The sequence below is a fragment of the Gobius niger genome, assembly GCF_951799975.1.
Source record: "Gobius niger genome assembly, chromosome: 10".
Lineage (NCBI taxonomy): Eukaryota > Metazoa > Chordata > Actinopteri > Gobiiformes > Gobiidae > Gobius > Gobius niger.
In genome coordinates this window covers 34,493,818-34,517,831 of record NC_136861.1, presented here as the reverse complement: position 1 = coordinate 34,517,831, position 24,014 = coordinate 34,493,818, and the positions used below count along the sequence as shown (strand labels likewise).

The window sequence follows — 24,014 nt, the reverse complement described above, 5'->3', positions numbered from 1 at the left end:
TATTCATCCCACATTAATAAAGTCCAGTCAAAATGGAATCCATATGGATGTATCGACACGTCAATGTGTCCAGTAGAAGCGAAAAAACGGCTCTCGAAGCTTGTGTGTAGCATGAAGCTAATGTTCACATTATGGTTAGCGTTCTCTGTTACCTTTGTATTTATGAGCTGGTGGATCACTTTAATCCTTTCAATGTCTCCACATCTTTATTTCATGGAAAAATATATTCATAATTCAACATAAAGTAGTTTTGGAGTCATGGGTGAAAGAGTAGTTCTTTACCTCTTAGTTTTCCCACTCTGGCGGCTTCGAACATGACCATTTATGGGCGATTCCAGAGACAGTTGATCTCCATGCACTTAGGTCTTCATGAATATCCAGCTTTATAGTACTGCAAACCAGTGTTAACCCCAAAGTTACCTCACTAACCCACTAATCCAGCTTTGTAATACTACAGGGCCTTAAAACTGGATCACTTTAGTTTCTTTCACTTTCTGGGTAAATCTCTACAGAAACAAGCCCAGATTACTCAACCTTTTAAGTGAAGACAAGAAGACTCTTTGACCCGTCAGTTTGTGCCTGGATTTGTGCTTTAGATGGTTTATCCTGGATATTCAAATTAACTGACTCCATGGTGTCTTTGCCATGACAGTGATTATTTTATTAACACTGACTTTAGTGTAATTGGGTAAGAGATGCCAATCCAGATACACTCATGTCTGGGTTAGTCTATCCGGGTTAGAGACACTCATGTCTGGGTTAGTCTATCCAGGTTAGAGTCACTCATGTCTGGGTTAGTCTATCCGGGTCAGAGACACTCATGTCTGGGTTAGTCTATCCAGGTTAGAGTCACTCATGTCTGGGTTAGTCTATCCGGGTCAGAGTCACTCATGTCTGGGTTAGTCTATCCAGGTTAGAGTCACTCATGTCTGGGTTAGTCTATCCGGGTCAGAGACACTCATGTCTGGGTTAGTCTATCCAGGTTAGAGTCACTCATGTCTGGGTTAGTCTATCCGGGTCAGAGTCACTCATGTCTGGGTTAGTCTATCCAGGTTAGAGTCACTCATGTCTGGGTTAGTCTGTCCAGGTCAGAGTCACTCATGTCTGGGTTCGTCTATCCGGGTCAGAGTCACTCATGGCTGTGTTAGTCTATCCGGGTTAGAGTCACTCATGTCTGGGTTCGTCTACCCGGGTCAGAGTCACTCATGTCTGGGTTCGTCTATCCGGGTCAGAGTCACTCATGTCTGGGTTAGTCTATCCAGGTTAGAGTCACTCATGTCTGGGTTCGTCTATCCGGGTTAGAGTCACTCATGTCTGTGTTAGTCTATCCGGGTTAGAGTCACTCATGTCTGGGTTGTTCTATCCGGGTTAGAGTCACTCATGTCTGGGTTAGTCTATCCAGGTTAGAGTCACTCATGTCTGGGTTAGTCTATCCGGGTTAGAGTCCCTCATGTCCGGGTTAGTCTATCCGGGTGAGAGTCACTCATGTCCGGGTTAGTCTATCCGGGTCAGAGTCACTCATGTCTGGGTTAGTCTATCCAGGTTGGAGTCACTCATGTCTGGGTTAGTCTGTCCAGGTTAGAGTCACTCATGTCTGGGTTCGTCTATCCGGGTCAGAGTCACTCATGGCTGTGTTAGTCTATCCGGGTTAGAGTCACTCATGTCTGGGTTCGTCTACCCGGGTCAGAGTCACTCATGTCTGGGTTTGTCTATCCGGGTCAGAGTCACTCATGTCTGGGTTAGTCTATCCAGGTTAGAGTCACTCATGTCTGGGTTCGTCTATCCGGGTTAGAGTCACTCATGTCTGTGTTAGTCTATCCGGGTTAGAGTCACTCATGTCTGGGTTGGTCTATCCGGGTTAGAGTCACTCATGTCTGTGTTAGTCTATCCGGGTCAGAGTCACTCATGTCTGGGTTCGTCTATCCGGGTTAGAGTCACTCATGTCTGGGTTAGTCTATCCGGGTCAGAGTCACTCATGTCTGGGTTCGTCTATCCGGGTCAGAGTCACTCATGTCTGGGTTAGTCTATCCAGGTTAGAGTCACTCATGTCTGGGTTAGTCTGTCCGGGTCAGAGTCAGTCATGTCCGGGTTAGTCTATCCGGGTCAGAGTCACTCATGTCTGGGTTAGTCTATCCGGGTTAGAGTCACTCATGTCTGTGATTAGTCTATCCAGGTTAGAGTCACTCATGTCTGGGTTAGTCTGTCCGGGTCAGAGTCACTCATGTCTGGGTTAGTCTATCCAGGTTAGAGTCACTCATGTCTGGGTTAGTCTGTCCGGGTTAGAGTCACTCATGTCTGGGTTAGTCTATCCGGGTCAGAGTCACTCATGTCTGGGTTAGTCTATCCGGGTCAGAGTCACTCATGTCTGTGATTAGTCTATCCAGGTTAGAGTCACTCATGTCTGGGTTAGTCTGTCCGGGTTAGAGTCACTCATGTCTGGGTTAGTCTGTCCGGGTCAGAGTCACTCATGTCTGGGTTAGTCTATCCGGGTCAGAGTCACTCATGTCTGTGATTAGTCTATCCAGGTTAGAGTCACTCATGTCTGGGTTAGTCTATCCGGGTTAGAGTCACTCATGTCTGGGTTAGTCTATCCGGGTCAGAGTCACTCATGTCTGGGTTAGTCTATCCGGGTTAGAGTCACTCATGTCTGGGTTAGTCTCTCCAGGTTAGAGTCACTCATGTCTGGGTTAGTCTGTCCGGGTCAGAGTCAGTCATGTCCGGGTTAGTCTGTCCGGGTCAGAGTCACTCATGTCTGGGTTAGTCTATCCGGGTCAGAGTCAGTCATGTCCGGGTTAGTCTGTCCGGGTAAGAGTCAGTCATGTCCGGGTTAGTCTATCCGGGTCAGAGTCACTCATGTCTGGGTTAGTCTGTCCGGGTAAGAGTCACTCATGTCTGGGTTAGTCTATCCGGGTAAGAGTCAGTCATGTCCGGGTTAGTCTATCCGGGTTAGAGTCACTCATGTCCGGGTTAGTCTATCCGGGTAAGAGTCACTCATGTCTGGGTTAGTCTATCCGGGTAAGAGTCACTCATGTCCGGGTTAGTCTATCCGGGTTAGAGTCACTCATGTCCGGGTTAGTCTATCCGGGTAAGAGTCACTCATGTCTGGGTTAGTCTATCCGGGTAAGAGTCAGTCATGTCTGGATTAGTCTATCCGGGTTAGAGTCACTCATGTCTGGGTTAGTCTATCCGGGTAAGAGTCACTCATGTCCGGGTTAGTCTATCCGGGTCAGAGTCAGTCATGTCTGGGTTAGTCTATCCGGGCAAGAGTCAGTCATGTCTGGGTTAGTCTATCCGGGTTAGAGTCAGTCATGTCTGGGTTAGTCTATCCGGGTTAGAGTCAGTCATGTCTGGGTTAGTCTATCCGGGTTAGAGTCAGTCATGTCTGGGTTAGTCTATCCGGGTTAGAGTCACTCATGTCTGGGTTAGTCTATCCGGGTCAGAGTCACTCATGTCTGGGTTAGTCTATCCGGGTCAGATTCACTCATGTCTGGGTTAGTCTATCCAGGTTAGAGTCACTCATGTCTGGGTTAGTCTGTCCGGGTCAGAGTCACTCATGTCTGGGTTGTTCTATCCGGGTTAGAGTCACTCATGTCTGGGTTAGTCTATCCAGGTTAGAGTCACTCATGTCTGGGTTAGTCTGTCCGGGTCAGAGTCAGTCATGTCCGGGTTAGTCTATCCGGGTCAGAGTCACTCATGTCTGGGTTAGTCTATCCGGGTTAGAGTCACTCATGTCTGTGATTAGTCTATCCAGGTTAGAGTCACTCATGTCTGGGTTAGTCTGTCCGGGTCAGAGTCACTCATGTCTGGGTTAGTCTGTCCGGGTTAGAGTCACTCATGTCTGGGTTAGTCTATCCGGGTCAGAGTCACTCATGTCTGGGTTCGTCTATCCGGGTTAGAGTCACTCATGTCTGGGTTAGTCTATCCGGGTTAGAGTCACTCATGTCTGGGTTAGTCTATCCGGGTTAGAGTCACTCATGTCTGGGTTAGTCTATCCGGGTTAGAGTCACTCATGTCTGAGTTAGTCTATCCGGGTTAGAGTCAGTCATGTCCGGGTTAGTCTATCCGGGTCAGAGTCAGTCATGTCCGGGTTAGTCTATCCGGGTTAGAGTCACTCATGTCTGGGTTAGTCTATCCGGGTCAGAGTCAGTCATGTCCGGGTTAGTCTATCCGGGTCAGAGTCAGTCATGTCCGGGTTAGTCTATCCGGGTCAGAGTCAGTCATGTCCGGGTTAAACTATGTGTGTTGGTCTATTCGAGCGAGAGGGACCGGATAAGTTCAGCTCCACAGAATCGTACCATAGTTTGTTTCCATGTCTTGGTGTACTAATGTGAAGTACTTACTACATGGGTGCACTTAACCCCTAAGGCATCGGCAGTGTGATCTGTTTGCAGAGCCGGCTCCAAACACATTGTAATTTGATCTGTGGTGCTTTTTGCATAAGCGATTTGCATGCGATTGTTTCTGTTTTTTGCAGTGAAATAAAATAGAATACTCTGAATTGTGTCTTTGCAGGCGGACGACAGCCCATTATCGGAACAGAGCGTGGCACAGGTAAAAAAAAAAACTCCCTAAGATATCGCAAAATGTCCAAAAACAGCCAGATAGTCTTGTATTTCCTCATGCAGAGCTCAGGATTTGCATCACTTCACTCAAATATGCCCTCAATCAAGAATCAAATTACTCTGAAAGTGAAAATTATATGTCAATTATTCACAATATCCAAATAGCAACGCATTAGATTATTCTGACAAGATGTACCTAAAACAAAAACGCATGGAAACTTAACTGCTCTGGTCATGATTTTCCTAGTTTTCTTTCACTCTTGCCTTGTTTTGGTAAGAGTACTTAAGATGAATCTGCTCAGATGTATTGCATTTAGTTTCTCACACACCCCGCCCTGCCCACAAAGTTATTACACAAGAGGAGAGAGGTATTTGGTGAGAGTACTACACACAGCACTACGACTGTTTGTGTGTCAGTCTAGTTGTGTTTCAGTAGGACTGAAGACTCACAACACTCCCGTTTCACTTCTTTAAGACAAAAATCAGAATCAGACTTGGTTTTATTGCCATTGTCAGTGACCAGATTCACAAACAAGGAATTTTGTTCAGTGCAATCGTGCAACATGAAATATAAAACCTGGTTTGAGATAAATAATAAACTATAGGGGCATGCATAAAATAGATTAGAGTAAAATATGATCATAAAAAACAATTTGACATGCAATGCAAAAGAGACAATGCAGTGCGACAACATGCCTTTACTTCTTTAAAATAATGGCTCTCACATAGACGTAAAAGTAGGCTATGTGTTATTAAAGTACTCTCAACTACACTTTCTTCAAAATGTTAAATGATCATGATTTATTTAGTAAAATAGTAAGTTGTATATTGGCTGAGACTAACTCTTTCTCTGTGACTGCAGCGTGTGTGCTCTGCATTAGCTGCTTGTTCCGGCCTGTCCACTGCTTTAGGGATGTTTCAGGAGTTCTGGTGCATACTTTTAATGCTAATGTACTGCTTAGCTGTGGAATAATGTTGGCATTAACATGCATTTACATGAATGAAAGAAAGAAATAAACACTGAAGGGAACATCATTATAACTGTACAGCATTGAGGGTCATTTACCAAGTGTTCGCTGGTGTTTAAAACGAGTAGAACGTGCTGAAGTCATTTGCGCAGTTCTGACTCTCTTTTTTCTTGCTCTGACCGTTCTGTCTGGATAAATGACTCCCTCTGTGCACAACATTTTGCAGCTCCTCTTCTTGCTCAGTGTCAGTAGCCTCGTGCGCTGTTGACTGACTGCTTGGACGCTGCTTGCCTAATGCCTTGTTTTGCACTAACCCTTTCCTCCTGGTGTCTAACCCACAGCACATAACAGAGAAGCTGGCCCTCACCTCCAATGTAAGTCACATAGTAGAAAAAGTTACAAGGTAGCAAAAGTTACATGGTAGCAAAAGTTATGCCATGGGGTGAGATTTCAAAGGGATAACACATTTTGTTTCCATTATTATTACAGTTTTTATTAGATTATATGTTTTCTGCTCCTTTAGTTTTACACTTTTAGTTTCCACCCCATTACTCTGCTGTGTTGTAATGTGGAATACGACATAGTACAACATTTCACTTCTTTACTTGCTGACATATTAGATCAGATAGGTCAGAGGTCTGAAAGTGCAGTGAAGTCGCTTTACCGATATCATGGACTCTGGCGCCACCTGCTGACAGCTTTACGAACAACAGCACAGTCTAATAAGATATTTTCGACTTTTAACATAGATAGTACTCCAACCAGGGCCGGATTTAAGTAAAATGGGCTCCGGGGCTAAAGTTCTTCCAGGGTCCCCCATATACTGTCTTTTTAACATGCAGAAGTAGTACTAGAACTAGTTTAAAAAATGACAAATTCGTGAAGAAACAGTTTAACATAATGACCCCAATTTGAGCTCCATGGCCCTCGTGGAAGAACCTTTGCTACTGCCAGACTGGGAGGGGGGACATATTTAAAAGGGGGCCTTGGGGTCCTCAATGAAAATGGCACAAACCTGGTTTAGACCTGGTTTAGTCTCGGGTGCAAAGTCACCTGATTAAGCCTTACATGTGAGGGAGTCTGCAAAGAGAGAGGGATCTCTCCCCTTTTCTCCTTATGCCCATGGGCCCTTCAACCTGCTGGGCCCCTGGGCTTAGCCCCTGTAAGCCCCTGCATAAATCCGGCCTTGACTACAACAGAAAAGCACAGTCACTCGGAGGCTAAAGCAAAAAGTTATTTATCTCCCTATTTGGTCCACTATTGTGTCAATTTGTTTTTTATGTTGCTCTCTATGTCGGCTTTTGTTTGTTTGTTTGTTTGTGTGTTTGTGTGTTTGTTTGTTTGTTTGTTTGTTTGTTTGTTTGTTGCATCATGAGAGTAATGCGCTTTTGATTTACTCAAATGTAGAGAGTTAATTTGCAAATACAAATATTTTTCTAAATCGTTTTGAATTGTAGTTATTGTATCTGCAGAGTCCATTTGATTCATTTATTACACTTAAAAAGATCTGGACATTGCATACTTTCAGTTTTCTCTATGGCACTTTCCGTTTCTTGCTTTATAGAACTCTTGGAAACAAGTTCAGATATATAGGCCGATATATAGGCGCAATATCTAAAAAAACCACACAAAAAAACTACACAGAATACAGATAAGGGTTTTCCTTACTAAGCATGGCTCACACATGACCCCTGCTGGCTGGATGCAGGCATTGTTATAACTTTCTCATCCAGGATAGCTTTAATTCCTCAACCATAAACATGCTCATGTTTGAACTAGAGTCAGTAATGTTTTTGTTATTTCTTGTGTCGCTTTCACTAAAAATCCATGTATTCCATTTCTTTTTCTGCAGGTTTTGCAGTCAGCCAAGGAGCAAATCAAATGGTCCATACTGAAATGATCTTCGTCCGTTTCATTTTTTTAAAATGTTGACACGTGTGTTGTTTTGTAACGTTACAAAATGAAGAAATATTGTTACGTCATTTGTAACTTTCTAATATTTTTTCTGTAGATATATTTATATTAATGACAAGGGAATTTGTGCCGTTACAATTTGCTTTCCTTTTTTCTTTTTTTTTTACTACAATTTACAGATCTCAACCCAAAAATAAAACAAGCTAATGTGTGCACTGAAATTGTTGGAAAAACGTATTTATTTTGTGAAAATTCTGAACGTTTTGAGGGTTAGTTAATAATGGAAAGCAGTCTTTTTGAATGTAATGGCAGTTTTTGCACTTTATTTGTAGCTTGCTAGGTTAGCTGTGGCTACTTCGTGTACACAGCTAGCCTAGCAAGAGATGAAGCTTGGCTAGAAGATGCTAACGCGGCTATTTTCTAAAAGCACCAAAGACTACCATGTGTTTGTCTTGTGTTGATACGTTTGAATCATGGTCTTTTAGTTGCTAGCTTGTTTTGTCCATAGCCTAAAGTGGCCTGTTATGAAAAGTTACTTGTGCTGTTGTGAATTGGCCTATTTTCTATAGCTTAGCTAAACAAAGCTAAAGATATTTTGTATAGCCTACATGTAGGTATAATTTGGATGAATTGGATGAATGATGGCTATATATTATAAATGATAACAAAGTGTCGCGTTCTATTATTGAATAGCCTATTTTCTAAAGCCAAAGAGCCGAATGTGTTTGCAATGTGTGGTTTTTAATTGCAATTTTGACTGTAAACGCGAAATAAAGGGATATTTATCCTGGTTCACCACGTTTCTTTATTTTCATTTTTATTTTTATTAGGCATATCACCATTTTTAGTAGCTATAAAAAAAAAAAATCTAAGTGATTTATAAAGTTTGTATCCTCATATGCTCATTATTATGAATATATTCTCTAAACATCTATACACTCTACAATGTATTTTTAATGTTTTTACTTTTGAAAATAAATCATATAAAACGCTTCTATCCTGAGCTATTTCGAGTATTTTCTGAAAAAACATTTGACAGTAAATGAAGGAAAACAAAGTCAGGCCAGTTCTGTGCGTCAGGCCTACGTTTTTTGCTCGTTTCCTGCGTGCTTATTCTGAAGCTCCGCCTCCCGGCCAATCAGAGGGGAGCTCGAAGCTGGTTGGTCAAGCCCCTTCGCAGTCCCGTGACCACTCTGCCTCAGCCTATCGTTCGTTCTGCGTTTGTCTTCCTTTATTGTGATTGGTCAGCCCACGCGCAGCTCGTGCAAGGCCCGGGAACAGGCCTGGCGTTGGCCTAGATTTGAGGCTTCAGCAAATCAATACATCGGCAAATAAATACAAAATAACAATAATAATAAAGATAGTCCTAAAAAACCAGCTGGAATTAAATGTAATGCTTTTTAACGACATTTTAGGCCTGAATTTTGGCACCGTTTGTTAGTTTGATTGATTTTTAACACCCTTTGAACGCCCCGTCACCGCTCTATTGATCCGTACTGTATTGAAACTCCCGGAATACTTCCAGGATGGATTATTCATGTATTTAGTATTCCATATACTCCTATGTGGATCCATTTCTATTAAACAATAGTAATAGATTTAAAAAAGAAAAGTAAAAAAAATAATTGTTGTGAAATGGTTGAATAGTCCACAGCTCCTAAATTGATTAACCTCTTAACTCCCGCCTGAACCGAGGGGATCATTTTCCTCACGTCATCAGATTTTTTTTCCATCATTTTTTTGTTGGGTATTCAACTCATTTTTGTCACTTTTTTTTTTCATTTTTTTCTCACATTTTTGTCTTTTTTTTATTTTATTTTTTTCATTTTTTGTCAAATTTTAATCACATTTTTTTGCCATTTTTTGTCACATTTTTGTCATTTTTCTGTCACATTTTTGTCATTTTTCTGTCAAATTTTAATCAAATCTTTCCCACATTTTTGTCATATTTTTATCACATTTTTGTCACATTCTTGTATTTTTTTGGTAATTTTTTTGTCATATTTTTGCCACATTTTTGGTAATTTTTTTGTCATATTTTTATAACATTTTTGTCACATTTTAGTCATTTTTTCGCCCATTTTTTGTCAATTTCTTGTGACATTTTTGTCCCATTTTTGCCACTTTTTCATCCATTTTTCGTCACTTTCTTGTCAATGTTTTCTCACTTTTTTGTCACATTTCCATCATTGTTTTCATCTCAGTTTTGTTGCTATTTTCACAGCTTTTTTCCAGAAGCTTTTGGATTGGGGTAAAGCCAAACTGGAGAAAATGTGCTTGGTTCAGGTGGGAGTTAAGGGGTTAAAAAGATGATATTAGGCCTTATAAGTCAATACAACTAGCTGCATTGGATCAAAAGTTATTCCTATAAAACGTTCTTTAAAAAAAAAAAGAAAAAAAAAAAGGTTGGGATTGCAAATAGACATGAAAGTACTTTTATTATTAATTCAAATAATCTGCTGCCCTCTGCTGGTGGACAGTGGGGACAGCAGGAGGATTTAACACTTGTATAAACATGCATGTCCTGAAGGCTCCCACAGCCTTCATTCCAGAGGAGCAGCTCATTTGTACACAAGCCAAGAAGAGCAATGTTTTTGTATGAACATATAAAATGATTTTGTCTCACAGCTCTAAAAAACTCATTTTTTTGTGTAATGTTGTATTTGTGGTTGTTGTAAAGGACAGTGAGTTGCTTTTTTGTCTGAAATGTGCACAAGTAAAAACCTAAAAGCACATCCTCAACCCAGGGAAACTGCACTAGATGGCGCTGTAGGACAAAAAGAGCGGTTAGCACAGACAATCAACAGGAAGTTACTACAATAACTATACAATTAGAAGACATTTATTATTTGAATCAGTGTAAATGATTAAAATTGCAATATTGGAGTCAAATGCATCATTAACCTCTTAACTCCCACCTGAACGGATCCCATTTTCTCCGGTTTGGCTTTACCCTAATCAAAAAGCTTCTTGGGGAAAAAGCACCAAAATAGCCACAAAAAAATGAGAAGAAAACAAGGATGTGAACGCAACAAAAATGTGACAAAAATGCAACAAAAATGTGACAAAAATGCAACAAAAATGTGACAAAAATTCAACAAAAATGTGACAAAAAATCAACAAAAATGTGACAAAAACTCTACCAAAAATGTGACAAAAAATCAACAAAAATGTGACAAAAAATCAACAAAAATGTGACAAAAATTCAACAAAAATGTGACAAAAACTCAACAAAAATGTGACAAAAATGTGACAAAAAATCAACAAAAATGTGACAAAAATTCAACAAAAATGTGACAAAAATGCAACAAAAATGTGACAAAAATTCAACAAAAATGTGACAAAAAATCAACAAAAATGTGACAAAAACTCTACCAAAAATGTGACAAAAAATCAACAAAAATGTGACAAAAAATCAACAAAAATGTGACAAAAATTCAACAAAAATGTGACAAAAACTCAACAAAAATGTGACAAAAATGTGACAAAAAATCAACAAAAATGTGAATAAAACTCAACAAAAATGTGACAAAAAAATCAACAAAAATGTGACAAAAACTCAACAAAAATGTGACAAAAAATCAACAAAAATGTGACAAAAATTCAACAAAAATGTGACAAAAACTCAACAAAAATGTGACAAAAATGTGACAAAAAATCAACAAAAATGTGACAAAAATTCAACAAAAATGTGACAAAAATGCAACAAAAATGTGACAAAAATTCAACAAAAATGTGACAAAAAATCAACAAAAATGTGACAAAAACTCTACCAAAAATGTGACAAAAAATCAACAAAAATGTGACAAAAAATCAACAAAAATGTGACAAAAATTCAACAAAAATGTGACAAAAACTCAACAAAAATGTGACAAAAATGTGACAAAAAATCAACAAAAATGTGAATAAAACTCAACAAAAATGTGACAAAAAAATCAACAAAAATGTGACAAAAACTCAACAAAAATGTGACAAAAATTCAATAAAAAGTGACAAAAATGAAAAAAAAAAAATGAAAAAAAAAAACACACAAAAGGTGACACAACACAGCAACAACGCGAGGAAAAAGGTCAGTTTAGTGGGTCTTAGCTTTCAAATGAGGTGTTACACAGCCAAAAGAGGACAGAATGCATTCGGTTTAGGCGGGTGGTGAGAGGTTAAAGGAACAGGCCACCGTTTTTCCACACTGAGATAAGTTCTTACCTGGGCTTAGACGAGTTGATGCATACCTGTCTGGTCTCTGTGTGTGCGCTCAGTCACGCAAAACGACCAAAGATGTTGTCAGCATTTGGCCTCTCCCAATGTATTCCTATAGCTCCAAACGGGGGGAAGTTAGAAGCTACCACGCTTCCAGAGGCACAAAGACCAGACAGGTACTTATCAACTCGTCTCAGCTCAGGTAAGAACATATCTCAGTATTGAAAAACAGTGGCCTGCTCCTTTAAGCAACACATTTGAGTATTGAAGCCTTGGATCTACGCCTTGGGGATCCAGATTTCGTTTTGTCTGAAAGAGACAAGGCCGACAAGGCTGACATAGCCGGCACCGAAAAAAACAGTCCGGTTGAATTGCTTTCCGTCAGAGAGCAGGTCCTCCATCAGCTTCAGGGCGTTGGATCCGCTGCTCTCGAAGGTCGGGACGCCTTTAAACGACCTGCACACACACGAGGGTGTTATTATTTTACTCCACCGCTCAACAGTTGGACTCGACGCAGCCCTTTGTGATTGGATTCATGCTCTTTAGCAGGGGCGGACTGGGACTGAAAAACAGCCCTGGACTCTGACCAGCCTGGCCCAAAATAGCGTAGTTGTGCACTTCCACAAATACATATTTTAACCTCTTACCACCCGCCTAAACATTAACGAGTGCATTTTCCCCAGATCGGCTTTTTATTATTATTTTTTTGATTGGGATCATCAGCAAAAAGAACGGGAAAGGCGGTCGTAGAAACAGAAGCAAAATCATTCATATAAATAATGAATAATATTGGTCCCAAAACTGAACCTTGTGGCACACCATACTCCACAGAATTCCTTTTAGATTCATGTTTCTTTTATACTGGGCTTTACCCAAATCTAAAAGCTTCTCGACTGGAGAGCAACAATGCAACGCCTCATTTGAAAGCTAAGACCTACAAAAGTGATGGAAACTTTTCGTCACGTCGCCACATTTTTGTTGTTTTTTTAATCATTTTTTCAATCATTTTGTTTTTCTCACGTTTTTGTAGGGGTTTTTTCTCCGTGTTTTTCTCATGTTTTTGTTGACTTTTCATCCTCTTTTTCTCGCTATTTTGATGCTTTTCTTTTAGCTTTTAGATTTGGGTAAAGCTCGGTTGAGGCGGGACCGGTGGCCCTAAAGCCAGTGGCCCTGCTGTGCTCTTCCAGAACGGACATATGGCCAGTCCGCCCTTGCTCTTTAGTGTCTGTCGTGTTTGCTGTGTCTCGTTTTGAGCCGTTTCGTGACTCCTCCTGACCTGACGAACATGGCCGCCCTGGGGAGGGTCTTCACCGTCACTCGGCGATAGTCGGAGACGGTCACTCCCGGGGGAACCATCCAGCAGAGGTTCAACTCCAGCCTGCTCCCCGCGATGTTCACCGACACGAGGCTGGGCCCGGTGTGAGTGTTCATCTGCACGCCTGGGACACGCAAAAATGAGATCAGTCTGCGAGAAACAAATGCTTTTCTACTGTACATGTTCTTCTCTCTGTCACAATGTTTGACCGAAATGTATCTCCACACAGAACGGTTATGAATGACTCGATCAGCCCTTCCACTGGGACATCACGGCCTCCTTTTTGATGGGAAATAAAAAAACAACGACTGGGTGTCCACTAAAAATGTATTTCCAGTTTTTATCATTGGTTTCGCGTGTCTCCTATTATTAGTTCATGCATTTGCTTTGGCTTGACAGATTTAAGAGAGTCAAGCAAAGGTGAAAAGCACAACACGGCCCTCACAAACCTTAAAAATGTGTTCTAGGATTCAGTCGGCACAGTTTATTGAATGTAATAGTTTTTAGTTTGTCTGAAACTATCAGGCTACACATGCCTGCACCATTCAGCTGGTGCTTTAAAGCAGTACTAAGTAACTCTTGCCCCTAGAGGCCATAAGCGCAACTGCAGGTGTCGTAGCAAGTTACGATTTTTTAGCTTATTAATTGTCTTGGAGAGTAAATACTACGCTGACAGGAAAGGCGAAGGGAGAGAGGGATATTGTACATCCAGTTATACAAGAGAATTTATTTTTTTTCACTCAAACTTGGCTGTAGCTTCTTCTTCGTGATTCCATTAGTGTGTATTGGTGGCTCCGGTCCGGTGGCAGTCAAGTTGCAAACATGGTTTTCTGTCCAGAGACACCAGGGGGAGATGAAAGACCCTCCAATCATCCCATAAACACTTGTATTACCCGCACAGGGACTACGGAAAGGATTTATTAAGGTAAACACGTTACTTAGTACTGCTTTAATACATGTATAATTACATATATGCAGTCCCGTCGTCGGATGTTAGTCTAAAGGGGGGAATATGAAATCCACGAGGTGGCACAATTACTCTTAGTATAAGTACATATTTTTCATATGGTATTCGTGTAGCCCTGGCACAAACTAATCATTACATTAAACATAATCAACAGCAAATACGACCAGACCGACTACAGCTGTGACATCAGTCCTCGCGGTGGAAATGTCAGTAGGCCTACAGGCGTTTCTCCGAGCTGAACCTCCTCATCATCACATCCTTCCTTACCGCTTTTGGACCATGTTTTGAATAAACAGGACAGTGCATGGCTCGGTCAGTGCTGTGGGCGCTTCCACTTTTCAGTGTCTTTCAAGCCTTCAGCGAAAGCTCCAGTTTCTGAGTGTAAAACGCACACTTCGAACACGGGTCTTCAGCGCTGTAGGAAAATACAGACTAGCCCACACTGTCACTGCCGAGCACAGACGGCGTTAGCGTTTAGCCTCTCCTCCTCTCAACTATGGATCCAAACATGGGTGAAGTTAGAACCTAGCTCTTCCACGTTCCCCTGGCCGCTCTCACAAGCCGCTGCAGAGGGACGGAGATGCATAAAGAGGCCGATATCGTGGAGGAAGAACAGGGAGAGTGTCTATGACAGGAGACGCTGAGCTGACTCCTCCAGCGCCATGAGGATCGTTCATACGGCTCTATCATTATCAGCTTTATTTTATTTTGTGCCCAAGCAACTCGGTGGCCGTGCACATTTGCACACGAGCGCAGCTTAGAGGGAACTGTGTCTGTAGAGAAGAAAGAGGAAGAGGGATGAAAAGCCGGTCCCCTCTCTTGGTTTCAGGGGAGGAAATAGTGACTTGTTGTGGAGTTTGGGCTGGTCTCTAATCGGGCAGAAAGCACAAAAACAACACTACGCAAATGAGTGATGCCTATCTTTGCCCTATTCGTAGTGGTTATACTGTAATTCTGCAGGCCTTCTAGTGGTATACGTGTATACCTGCGTATCACGTAGACTACACCACTGGTCACATCTGTGGGCACAAGCATCATAGCGGCGGGTATGCATATACATATACTTTAAAGAGTGAACGTCACTGCACAAACAGGGCACACTTCACTCAGCGTGGGCTTCAGTGTCAGCTGATCTTTACTGAGCTTTACTTTCTGCAGAAGAGTAGACTAGTACTAGCTTAGTTTAGTTTAGTGTCCCAAATGCTGTCTTATATTAAAGCCACATATCAATTAGTTGGTCGAAAATAGTTCTAAGATCTAGTTAGACTGAGGTGAGGGTGTGCCAGTGCGGCAAAGCGCTCTTACCCGGATGGTGCACAGATCACATGGGCCTTAAATGGCTCTGGATGAATGATCAGGTGAGGCGGAGAATAACTGAACCTACACCGCGTTCCAAATTATTATGCAAATCGTATTTCAGTGTCAAAAAAGTAAAAAAAATAACTCAATGAAACTCATGGATGGTACCGTGCCTCAGGACTTTTTGAATCACTGACATTAATCTCAGAGACCTGGGATGATTAGTTTTCAGGTTAAGCCCAGTAAAGGGAAAAACTACTGAAAAAGGATGTTCCACTTTATTAAGCAGATCATCATTTTCAAGCAATATGGGAAAGAAAAAGGATCTCTCTGCTGATGAAAAGTGTGAAACAGTTGAATGCCTTGGTCTAGGTATGAAAACCTTTGATATTTCATGAAAGATTAAGCATAATCATCAAACTGATAAGAGATTTGTGGATGATTCAGACACACTCGGGTTTGTGCAGATAAAGGCACAATATGGACGGTTTCTGCCAGACAAACACATCAGATGAATAGAACAGCTGCTACAAAGCAGCATGCAGGTATTTGAAGCTGCTGGTGCCTCTGGAGAAGGTGTAGGACCCTCCAGAGGCTGCAGTTGTGCATAAACCTTCTATCCGGGCCTCCCCTAAACGGTTAATTGAAGCTGATGAACAGAAACGGCTGCAGTGGCTCAGAAATACATGAAGACTCATTTTCAAACAGTCTTGTTCACTGATGATGATGATGATGATGATGATGATGATGATGATGATGATGATGATGATGATGATGATGGATAGTTGTTGAATGGCCACAACATCCCAACAAGGCTGTGATGTCAGCATTTGCATAATAATTTGGAACGAGAGGGTTTTAGTGACACTTGGACCAGATTTCATGCTTGTTTATATATTTTCTACTTGTCTCCTGCACTATCACATAAAAAACAACATCTAGCAATGACAAAGAATGTAGGTTACATACTGGTTTAAAGGGACTATAAGCAAGTTGGTCATTTTTATACTCACTACTGCCACCTCAGGGCTTTTGCGTAACTGCAGGTTTTATATTAAGCTCGTGTATGACGGCACTTCAGACCCAAATGAACACCGTTTTTTGTGGGGCATGTTATGGCGTTACCTCCGGTCCAGCTGTGGTAGTTCCTGAAGTCGATGAGGCGAATGGAGGCCCTGACCAGTGCCCTCGAGTCAGTGCCCTCCTCTGCAGTGCACATCCACACAGACGGCTCATACAGGCGCTCCTCGTACTTCTGAACGGTCAAACACAAGAGAGAGTGTGTGAACTTCAGAGCTGCATCTTTGGTCGATTGTAAAATAATCAGGTTTCAAATAAAAACTCTGTCTTTTGGGCACCCAGGCGAATATGCCCTCATTACAAAAGGACTCACGAACTTACGAGCACGGGGCGGTCCATAACATTAACCTCTTAACTCCCACCTGAACCGAGCACCTTTTTCTCCAGTTTGGCTTTACCCCAGTCCAAAAGCTTCTGGAAAAAAGCTGTGAAAAAGCAACAAAACTGAGACGAAAACAATGATGGAAATGTGACAAAAAAGTGACGAAAAATTGATGAAAAAGAGGCAAAAATGTCACAAAAATGTCACAAGAAATTGACAAAAAATTACCAAAATGTTACAAAATGTGACAAAAATATGACAAAAATGTGATAAAAATTTGACAAAAAAATACAAAAAATGTGACAAAAAATGACCAAAATGTAACAAAAAAAATGACAAAAATGTGATAAAAAATTGACGAAAAAATGACAAAAATGTGACAAAAAAATTAATAAAAATTAAAAAAATAGACAAAAAAATTACAAAAATGTGATAAAAATTGGACAAAAAATGACCAAAAAATGACAAAAAATTTGACAAAAATGTGATAAAAAATTGATGAAAAAATGACCAAAAAAATGACCAAAAAATGACAAAAAATGTGACAAAATGTGACAAAAATTGTACAAATTGTGACAAAAATATGACAAAAATGTGATAAAAAAAATTACAAAAAAAATACCAAAATGTAACAACAAAATTACAAAAATTTCATAAAAAATGGACAAAAAAATGACAAAAATCTGACAAAAAATGACAACAAAAAAATGACAACAAAAAAATGACAACAAAAAAATGACAAAAATGTGACAAAATGTGACAAAAATGTGATAAAAAATGGACGAAAAAATGTCAAAATGTAACAAAAAATGACAAAAAAAATGACAAATAAAGTTACAAAAATGTGTTGAATTCCCAACAAAAAAATGATGGAAAAAAAAAATCTGATGACGTGAGGAAAAAGATCCTCTCGGTTCAGGCGAGAGTTAAGAGGTTAATATACATTATACACGCGGTGGCGGTCCATTGCTCTGCTTGTTTAGCTCTTTAGGTAGAGCGCCGGGTTCGCAACCACCAGTTTGTCAGATGGATCCTGACTGGGCACCCACTGGGAAGAACATGAATCGGCGCCCATGATAGGGAGCTATTTGATTTTGTATGGAAAAATATAAGAGCTAGTTTATCGACTGCTACTCCCTGTCAATGATCATTATCAGGGAAATAGCTCCCCCTGGTGGCCTTGTGTTATGCCCTTTGTGAGTATTGAGTATGGATTTTTCACGCAGTGGTCGAAATGGAGATTTTTTTGTGAGTTTCCTCCCTTAACATCTTAATTTTCATGTCAGGGTATAAAAATGACAAAACGTACGGCAAACAATGCTTATTTTATCATGTTTTGACGTTAGTGAGGTTGAGGTATCCCGCAAGTATTTATTTTTTATTTTTTCGTAGGAACCCTGACCCTGCCCTAACTTTATAGGAACCAAGCTCTTCCACGTTTCCCCTATTTAAATACGGTTACGTGAGTAGTTACACGATCCAAGTTTAGTTACACAAAATAAAACATGTCGATTTTCTTAGCGGATAAAAAGGGGAACTATATAGAATCAAGATTTTGCACAAGCCAAGTCATTTGCGCACATAGAGCCTATTAAAAATAATCTCTACGCGCTCGATTTCCTCCTGTGCCTTTATTCGTGTGTGTGAAAAGGCGCAGTAACATAGTTTGTCCACAAGACGTCACTGTTCAACCAGATGTAAGAGTCCAGTTCTTTTCTGGAGACTTTGACAGAGAAAAAGTCGAAGTGATAAAACATGAAGAATCAAACCTGGCTTGTGGAAATGCGGGTGAAGTTTGGGCAGATTCTGGGCGGTGTGCAGTAGTCCAGCTGGTCGTAGGCCTGTGTGAGGAGCGCGAGGCCCAGGCGGAGGCTCAGGAGCAGGGTCAGAGCAGGCAGCGAAGTGTCCATATCTGTGCACGGTCTGTGGGGCAGGACAAAGATAATGTCATGTACTGAGCGCCAAAGTGCAGGAAAGTACTCAACAAATGCAAGTGGTTAAATAAAACATGATCAAATATAAAGGCCAGTATTAGCCCGCGTGACAACCAGTCCCAACTGACCATCTGACCTGACAAAAAAGAAGTGACAAAAAAAGTGAGGGCAAGAACGCTCAGTTAAGGTGGGGGTCAAGAGGTTTACACTTTTCACAAACTAATAATACCGTTTCAAAATCATCAGGATGAATTCATGAATGACTTATCAGGATGTTAAACTTGATGTTCAATAATAATGTCAAGTCACAGCGCCCCCTAGTGCCGCTGGACAAAGCAATGTGACAACAGACCAGTGTGACAACCAGCCCCGGTCTCCCCCAGGCTTTCTTCCATGGCGCTTTACGTCAATATATTAAAGGGATAGTTCAGGATTTTTGACATAGGGTTTCGTGGCGCTAGGCTAGTGCAAGGCTAGTGCATTTCTATGGCATCAGCTAGCCTGCATAAAAAACAGTGTGACCCGCTCCACAGAGCACCTGAGGCAAATCACTTATAACGCCAGACTAACCATATAAATGTCTGTGTCGATAGATTAATTTTTGGAATATAACTGACCTGCATCACATGAATGATCGCATTTTGAGGGGCTATTTTCTAGCAGATCACTCCGCCGCCATGTAGCTTACAACCACGAAGCTGATGCTGCTCAAATATAAGTTATTTTAAATGCAAAATGGTTAAAATTATTCTATGGACACAGACATTTATATGGTTAGTCTGGTGTTATAAGTGATTTGCCTCAGGTGCTCTGTGGAGCGGGTAGAAATGCGCTAGCCTAGCATTAGCCTTGCACTAGCCTAGCACCACGAAACTTTTCAAATATAAGAACTGCATAAATTACAAAAAACTATCTCCAGAAATCAGAAACACTCTGCATAACTAGGAAATGAGGCCCGACGTCAAAAATCCTGAAACATCCCTTTAAGTGTGTTATCTCCAGAGGAGGGTAGAAAAAATGTCATCTTGTCTCAGACAAATGGCTTGAAATGTGATTGAATTAAGACAGTTAATGCTGAGTAGGTCTGGACTGTTTTGAAACAAAGACTGCCAACGGGACAAGCACTTGCTTAAAATAAGAGACATTTAAAATAAGACAAAAAAAAGTCAAAGGCAAGAAAAATCATTCTTGTTCCATTGGAAATAAGATTCTAACACTTTTAAGTCATTTTTGGTAAGAAAGCATTTTTTTCTAGTCATGAGAGTAATCTTTAAAATGATTTTATTCAAATTGAAGTGAAAAGTAGCCTCTTCAAGTAAAAGTGAAGGAGTACACAAAACAAAAAGTAATGTGAAAATGCATTTTCATTAAATAAACATTCATTTTCATCTGTCACATGACGCTTCTGTCACTCACTAACAAGACCCCCAGTGGAAAGAGTAACTGTTCTACTCTATGGTAACATTTCTCAGGCCAAAAGTACTGTGCGATAAAATACTTCAAAATGTTCAATAAAAATTACAGTTTAATGTAGAATTTGACACATTAGACACCATTTTTGCTTTGCTAAAACTGCTCTGGAACTTTACCTCGACCTATGTCACTTCCTGTCAGCAGTTTAAAAATTCAAATAAAAAGAACTTTTTTGCCCAACATTTCTTCATTCATTTGCTGCTTTAATCTCACATGTGGCTGCCTTTAGTCGACATCTCCATGGCGACGAGCTGCAGACGTCCCGCTCCGAGTAAAAGCCAGCCCGAGGGGAGCTCATAGCTTTGATTCTATCCTATTTATTGGGTGAAAATGTTCCGCGGTGTGGCTTTAAACACTAAATCATTAGCGTTGAGATCTCAGATAAAGTCAGACCGAGCGCTGTGCCAGCTCTGCCAACACTTTACCGGACATCCCAGTGTCTCCGGCTGCACACACAATAAACACTGCTGTTGTTGTAAATAGACGGACACTCACCAGATGAAGGGACGGCGACTTCGGTGCTAAAGCAAACGTTGCATGTTGTAAACGATATGACTTCTTATATTATTCCAAACCCATAAGATTATTACATTCTTCATTAGCACAGATTACACTCTGCGGATTCATTGGTTGGACTTTATCACAGTTGGGCCGTCTCTGCTTTGACACCTAATCTGTTCAAAACAATGACTGTGCACGGTGACGTCCCGGTCTGGAGTCTGGATACATGCAGGGGGTTATCATGTCCTCATACACTCGGGACAGGACACAGAGAAACTGAGTTCACCCACTGCTGATTACATTACGAGGCACAGTCATACAGTGGGAACCAGATGTACATGCATTTTTTTTCTCACTGTCTGACATGAAACCAGAATGAACTTCCTCTTTCGGGTCAATTACAATTTTCAAAATTGTTTCTATTTGCTAAATGCCAGAAGAATGAGAGATAGATTTTTCAGAAGTTTACATACACTAAGATTACTTTACCGTTAAACAGTTTGGGAAAGCCCAGATGACGATGTGGACGTCCCATGTCCTTGGAAGCACAAGTCTGGTTCATCCTTGAGTGCAATTTCACGACATCTGAAGGTTCAGGTTCATTGGTTCAGTCATCATACGGATCAGAGAGAAGGCGGGTTCTGTGTCCCAGAGATGAGAATGTGTCTGAAATGTGAAGATCAACCCAAGAACAAACACAAAAGACCTGGTGGAGATGCTGAACCTGGTAAGAGTTTGTCATTACCCAGAGTGAAACAAGTCCTGCACCGACATGGGCTGAGAGGGAACTCTGTCAGGAAGAAGCTCTGACTCCAAAAAAACATAAAAAAAGACAGATTGGAGTTTGCAAATAAAAAAAAGGATAAAGACATATCCTGTGGTCTGATGGAAAAATAAAAACATTTTGTCCATAATGACCATGGTCACGTTTGGAGGAAAAAGCCTGAGAACACCTTCCCAACTGTGAAATACGGGGGTGGCAGCATCATGCTGTGGGGCTGTTTTGCTGTGGGAGGGAGTGGTGCACTTCACAAAATAGATGACATCATGAAGAAAGAAAACTATGTGGGAATATTGGAGCAACATCTCAAGACATCAGCCAGGAAGTTAAAGCTTGGGCACAGATGGGTCCAAATGGACAATGACCCAAAGCATATGGTCAATACTGGTTACAATGTGGCCCAAAATGTATGGGCTGAGCTGAAAAGGCATGGGCACGCAAGGTGGTCTACAAATGTGTCTCCGTTAACAGTTCTGTTTGGATGAATGGACCAAAACTCCTCCCAGCAATAGTGAGAAGCTTGTGGAAGGAAATCCAAAACCTTTGACCCGAAATATACAGTTTAAAAGGCAATTCTACCAAATATTAATAATAATAATAATAAAAAAATTTTATATTGCACTTTACATTTCAGCGAAACCTCAAAGTGCTAAATGAAATGTATGTAAACTTTTGGGTTTGTAAAAAGTAATAAAACATGTGTAGAAAATTCTATCTCTATTTCTTCTGGCATTTGACAAATAGAAATAATTTTTAAAATTCTAATTGACCTAAACAAGTAAAAAGTAAATTCTAGTTTCATATCAGACAGTGAGAAAAAAATGCAAATGTGTCTTTTTATAAGGTGTATGTAAACATCCGGTTCCCACTGTATGTAGTCATTTGGGTATACTTCTACTAGGCAAAAGAAACGACTTCATTAGTAAGGCTACTACTACCACCTATGTGACTACTACTGCTACTACTACTACTACTACTACTACTACTACTACTACTACTACTACTACTAAAAGAACTCCAAAGAAAGGCAACATTTTAAAGAGATTAAATAAGGTTTAACTTCAGAGGGGTAAGCAAACAAAACGGGGGAACATACCGCAAGTAGTAATAGTAATAGTAAATATATAATAGGCTGTATGCACAGTTTCCCCACGTGACGTCTTCCTGGACAGTCAGCCAGACGCTGGACTTCCTGTCAGCGGTCGTTTACATTCACAACTAGCAGGTTCCCACACAAATATAGAGAAGCTCAGGATCTGGTTAAGGACAACGAGTTACTGATGGAGTCACAGAAACGTATTACAAACATCATGTTCACTGTGAATCCTGCCCCAAAGGAAACGCCAGCTGTCGTGAGGGGCGGAGCTTTTATCTTAGAGCTAAAGGCTAGTGTTGAAAAATGATAATATAACATGGAAACAAGTAAACATTATTTTAACTACTAACAGGACGACTCTTTTTTGCGCGGGCTCGTTCAAAACTTTGCGCTAGTTTTATTTTTCATTTTGTGTTAGCCGCGTTAGCTTCAAGACAAAAACATCCACACGTCCCATGTAATATTTTCTAACCTGCTCCAGTCACATCACTTTTTCTCGTTGTCCTTTACCAAAATCTTAAGCTATTGGTTCATTTCTGTGGGACATCAAATGAGAGAACAGGAGCTTTTTTATTCACTGTTGTATTTAATGTGTGAAATGTTACACAGTGTAGCTTTAAAGGGTTCTGTTTCCAAGACACAACATTACAATTCACACATATATCGTTGTGTTTCTGTCTGTCAGAGCTCCTCTCCATCTTTGCTTTGGTCAGAGGACCTTCTGGAGGCTCCTCTGCCCCTGCCTCGCTCCCGTATATATACCCCCATCCTGTGACGGGCTGCGCTCTCATTGGCCCAGAGGAATTAGCATGCGCTCCCCGATTGGGCCAGGCCCTGACAGTGACGGATGGGCCTCGGCGTCGATTGGCGGATTTATGTGCGACGTCAGCGGGGCGAGCGAGGAAACCGGGGGAGAGAGAGAGAGAGGGAGGGAGGAGGGGCTTAAAGGCGGAGAGAGAGAGAGGGGGGAGGGGCTTAAGTGGGAAATCTAGAGATGGGGAGAGACTGCGGGACAAGAATAAAGTGCTAGAACGTCCAAATAAGGGGTGTTTCATTATGTAAGGCGAGACCCTGCAGATGAATAGGTAAAAAAAAATATTATTATTATTATTATTATTATTATTATTAAGTTTCGGAAGATTACTGATATAAATATGCAAATGAGTTTATACCGTATAGGCACTTTTGGTCATTCCTCACATTTAAAACAGCTCATTTTCACACATGCAATAAATACACTTCCTCATTATGTCAGGTTTTTGAATCGACCTTGCCGGAGAGAGACTGGGGAGGGGGGGGGTGAAAACGGGAGGGAAGTGGGAGAGACCGGAGAGCAGGGTAAATAAAGTGCTAGTGTTACAGTGCGGCCAGTGTTTGCTTGACTTTTGGGTGAAAAATGACGGACTTTGTTGAAAGAAGGAAACCAAAGGGAGTCTGCAGAGCGTCAGGAACATGAATAAAAACACACACACGCACTCACTGCGTTCCTCGGATTACGCAGGAACACGGGCTGGAGCTTGAGCGTCTTTCGGTTCTAGTAGCTTTCGCAGAAGTAGTAGTAGATTTAAGACTGAATGTATTTGTCATTTCTATGCGGACATAAAA

The 24,014-nt window shown here is 40.9% G+C and overlaps 1 protein-coding gene across 4 annotated transcripts in view; it reads left to right on the top strand.

The window, feature by feature from the left end:
• The window catches only part of copz2 (COPI coat complex subunit zeta 2), a 31,166-nt gene extending 23,101 nt beyond the window's left edge, over window positions 1–8,065 (top strand). Inside the window, exons 8-10 of one of the 4 annotated variants that reach the window (XM_079565369.1) lie at window positions 4,513–4,551; window positions 5,872–5,904; window positions 7,383–8,065. In XM_079565369.1, the coding sequence (XP_079421495.1) occupies window positions 4,513–4,551; window positions 5,872–5,904; window positions 7,383–7,430 (120 nt within the window). In that variant the 3' untranslated portion in view covers window positions 7,431–8,065. Of the gene's footprint in view, window positions 1–4,512; window positions 4,552–5,871; window positions 5,905–7,382 lie in introns of those variants that run through there. The other 3 variants (XR_013793338.1, XM_079565370.1, XR_013793339.1) reach the window with 3 other exon arrangements.
• Window positions 8,066–24,014: the final 15,949 nt, after the last annotated feature.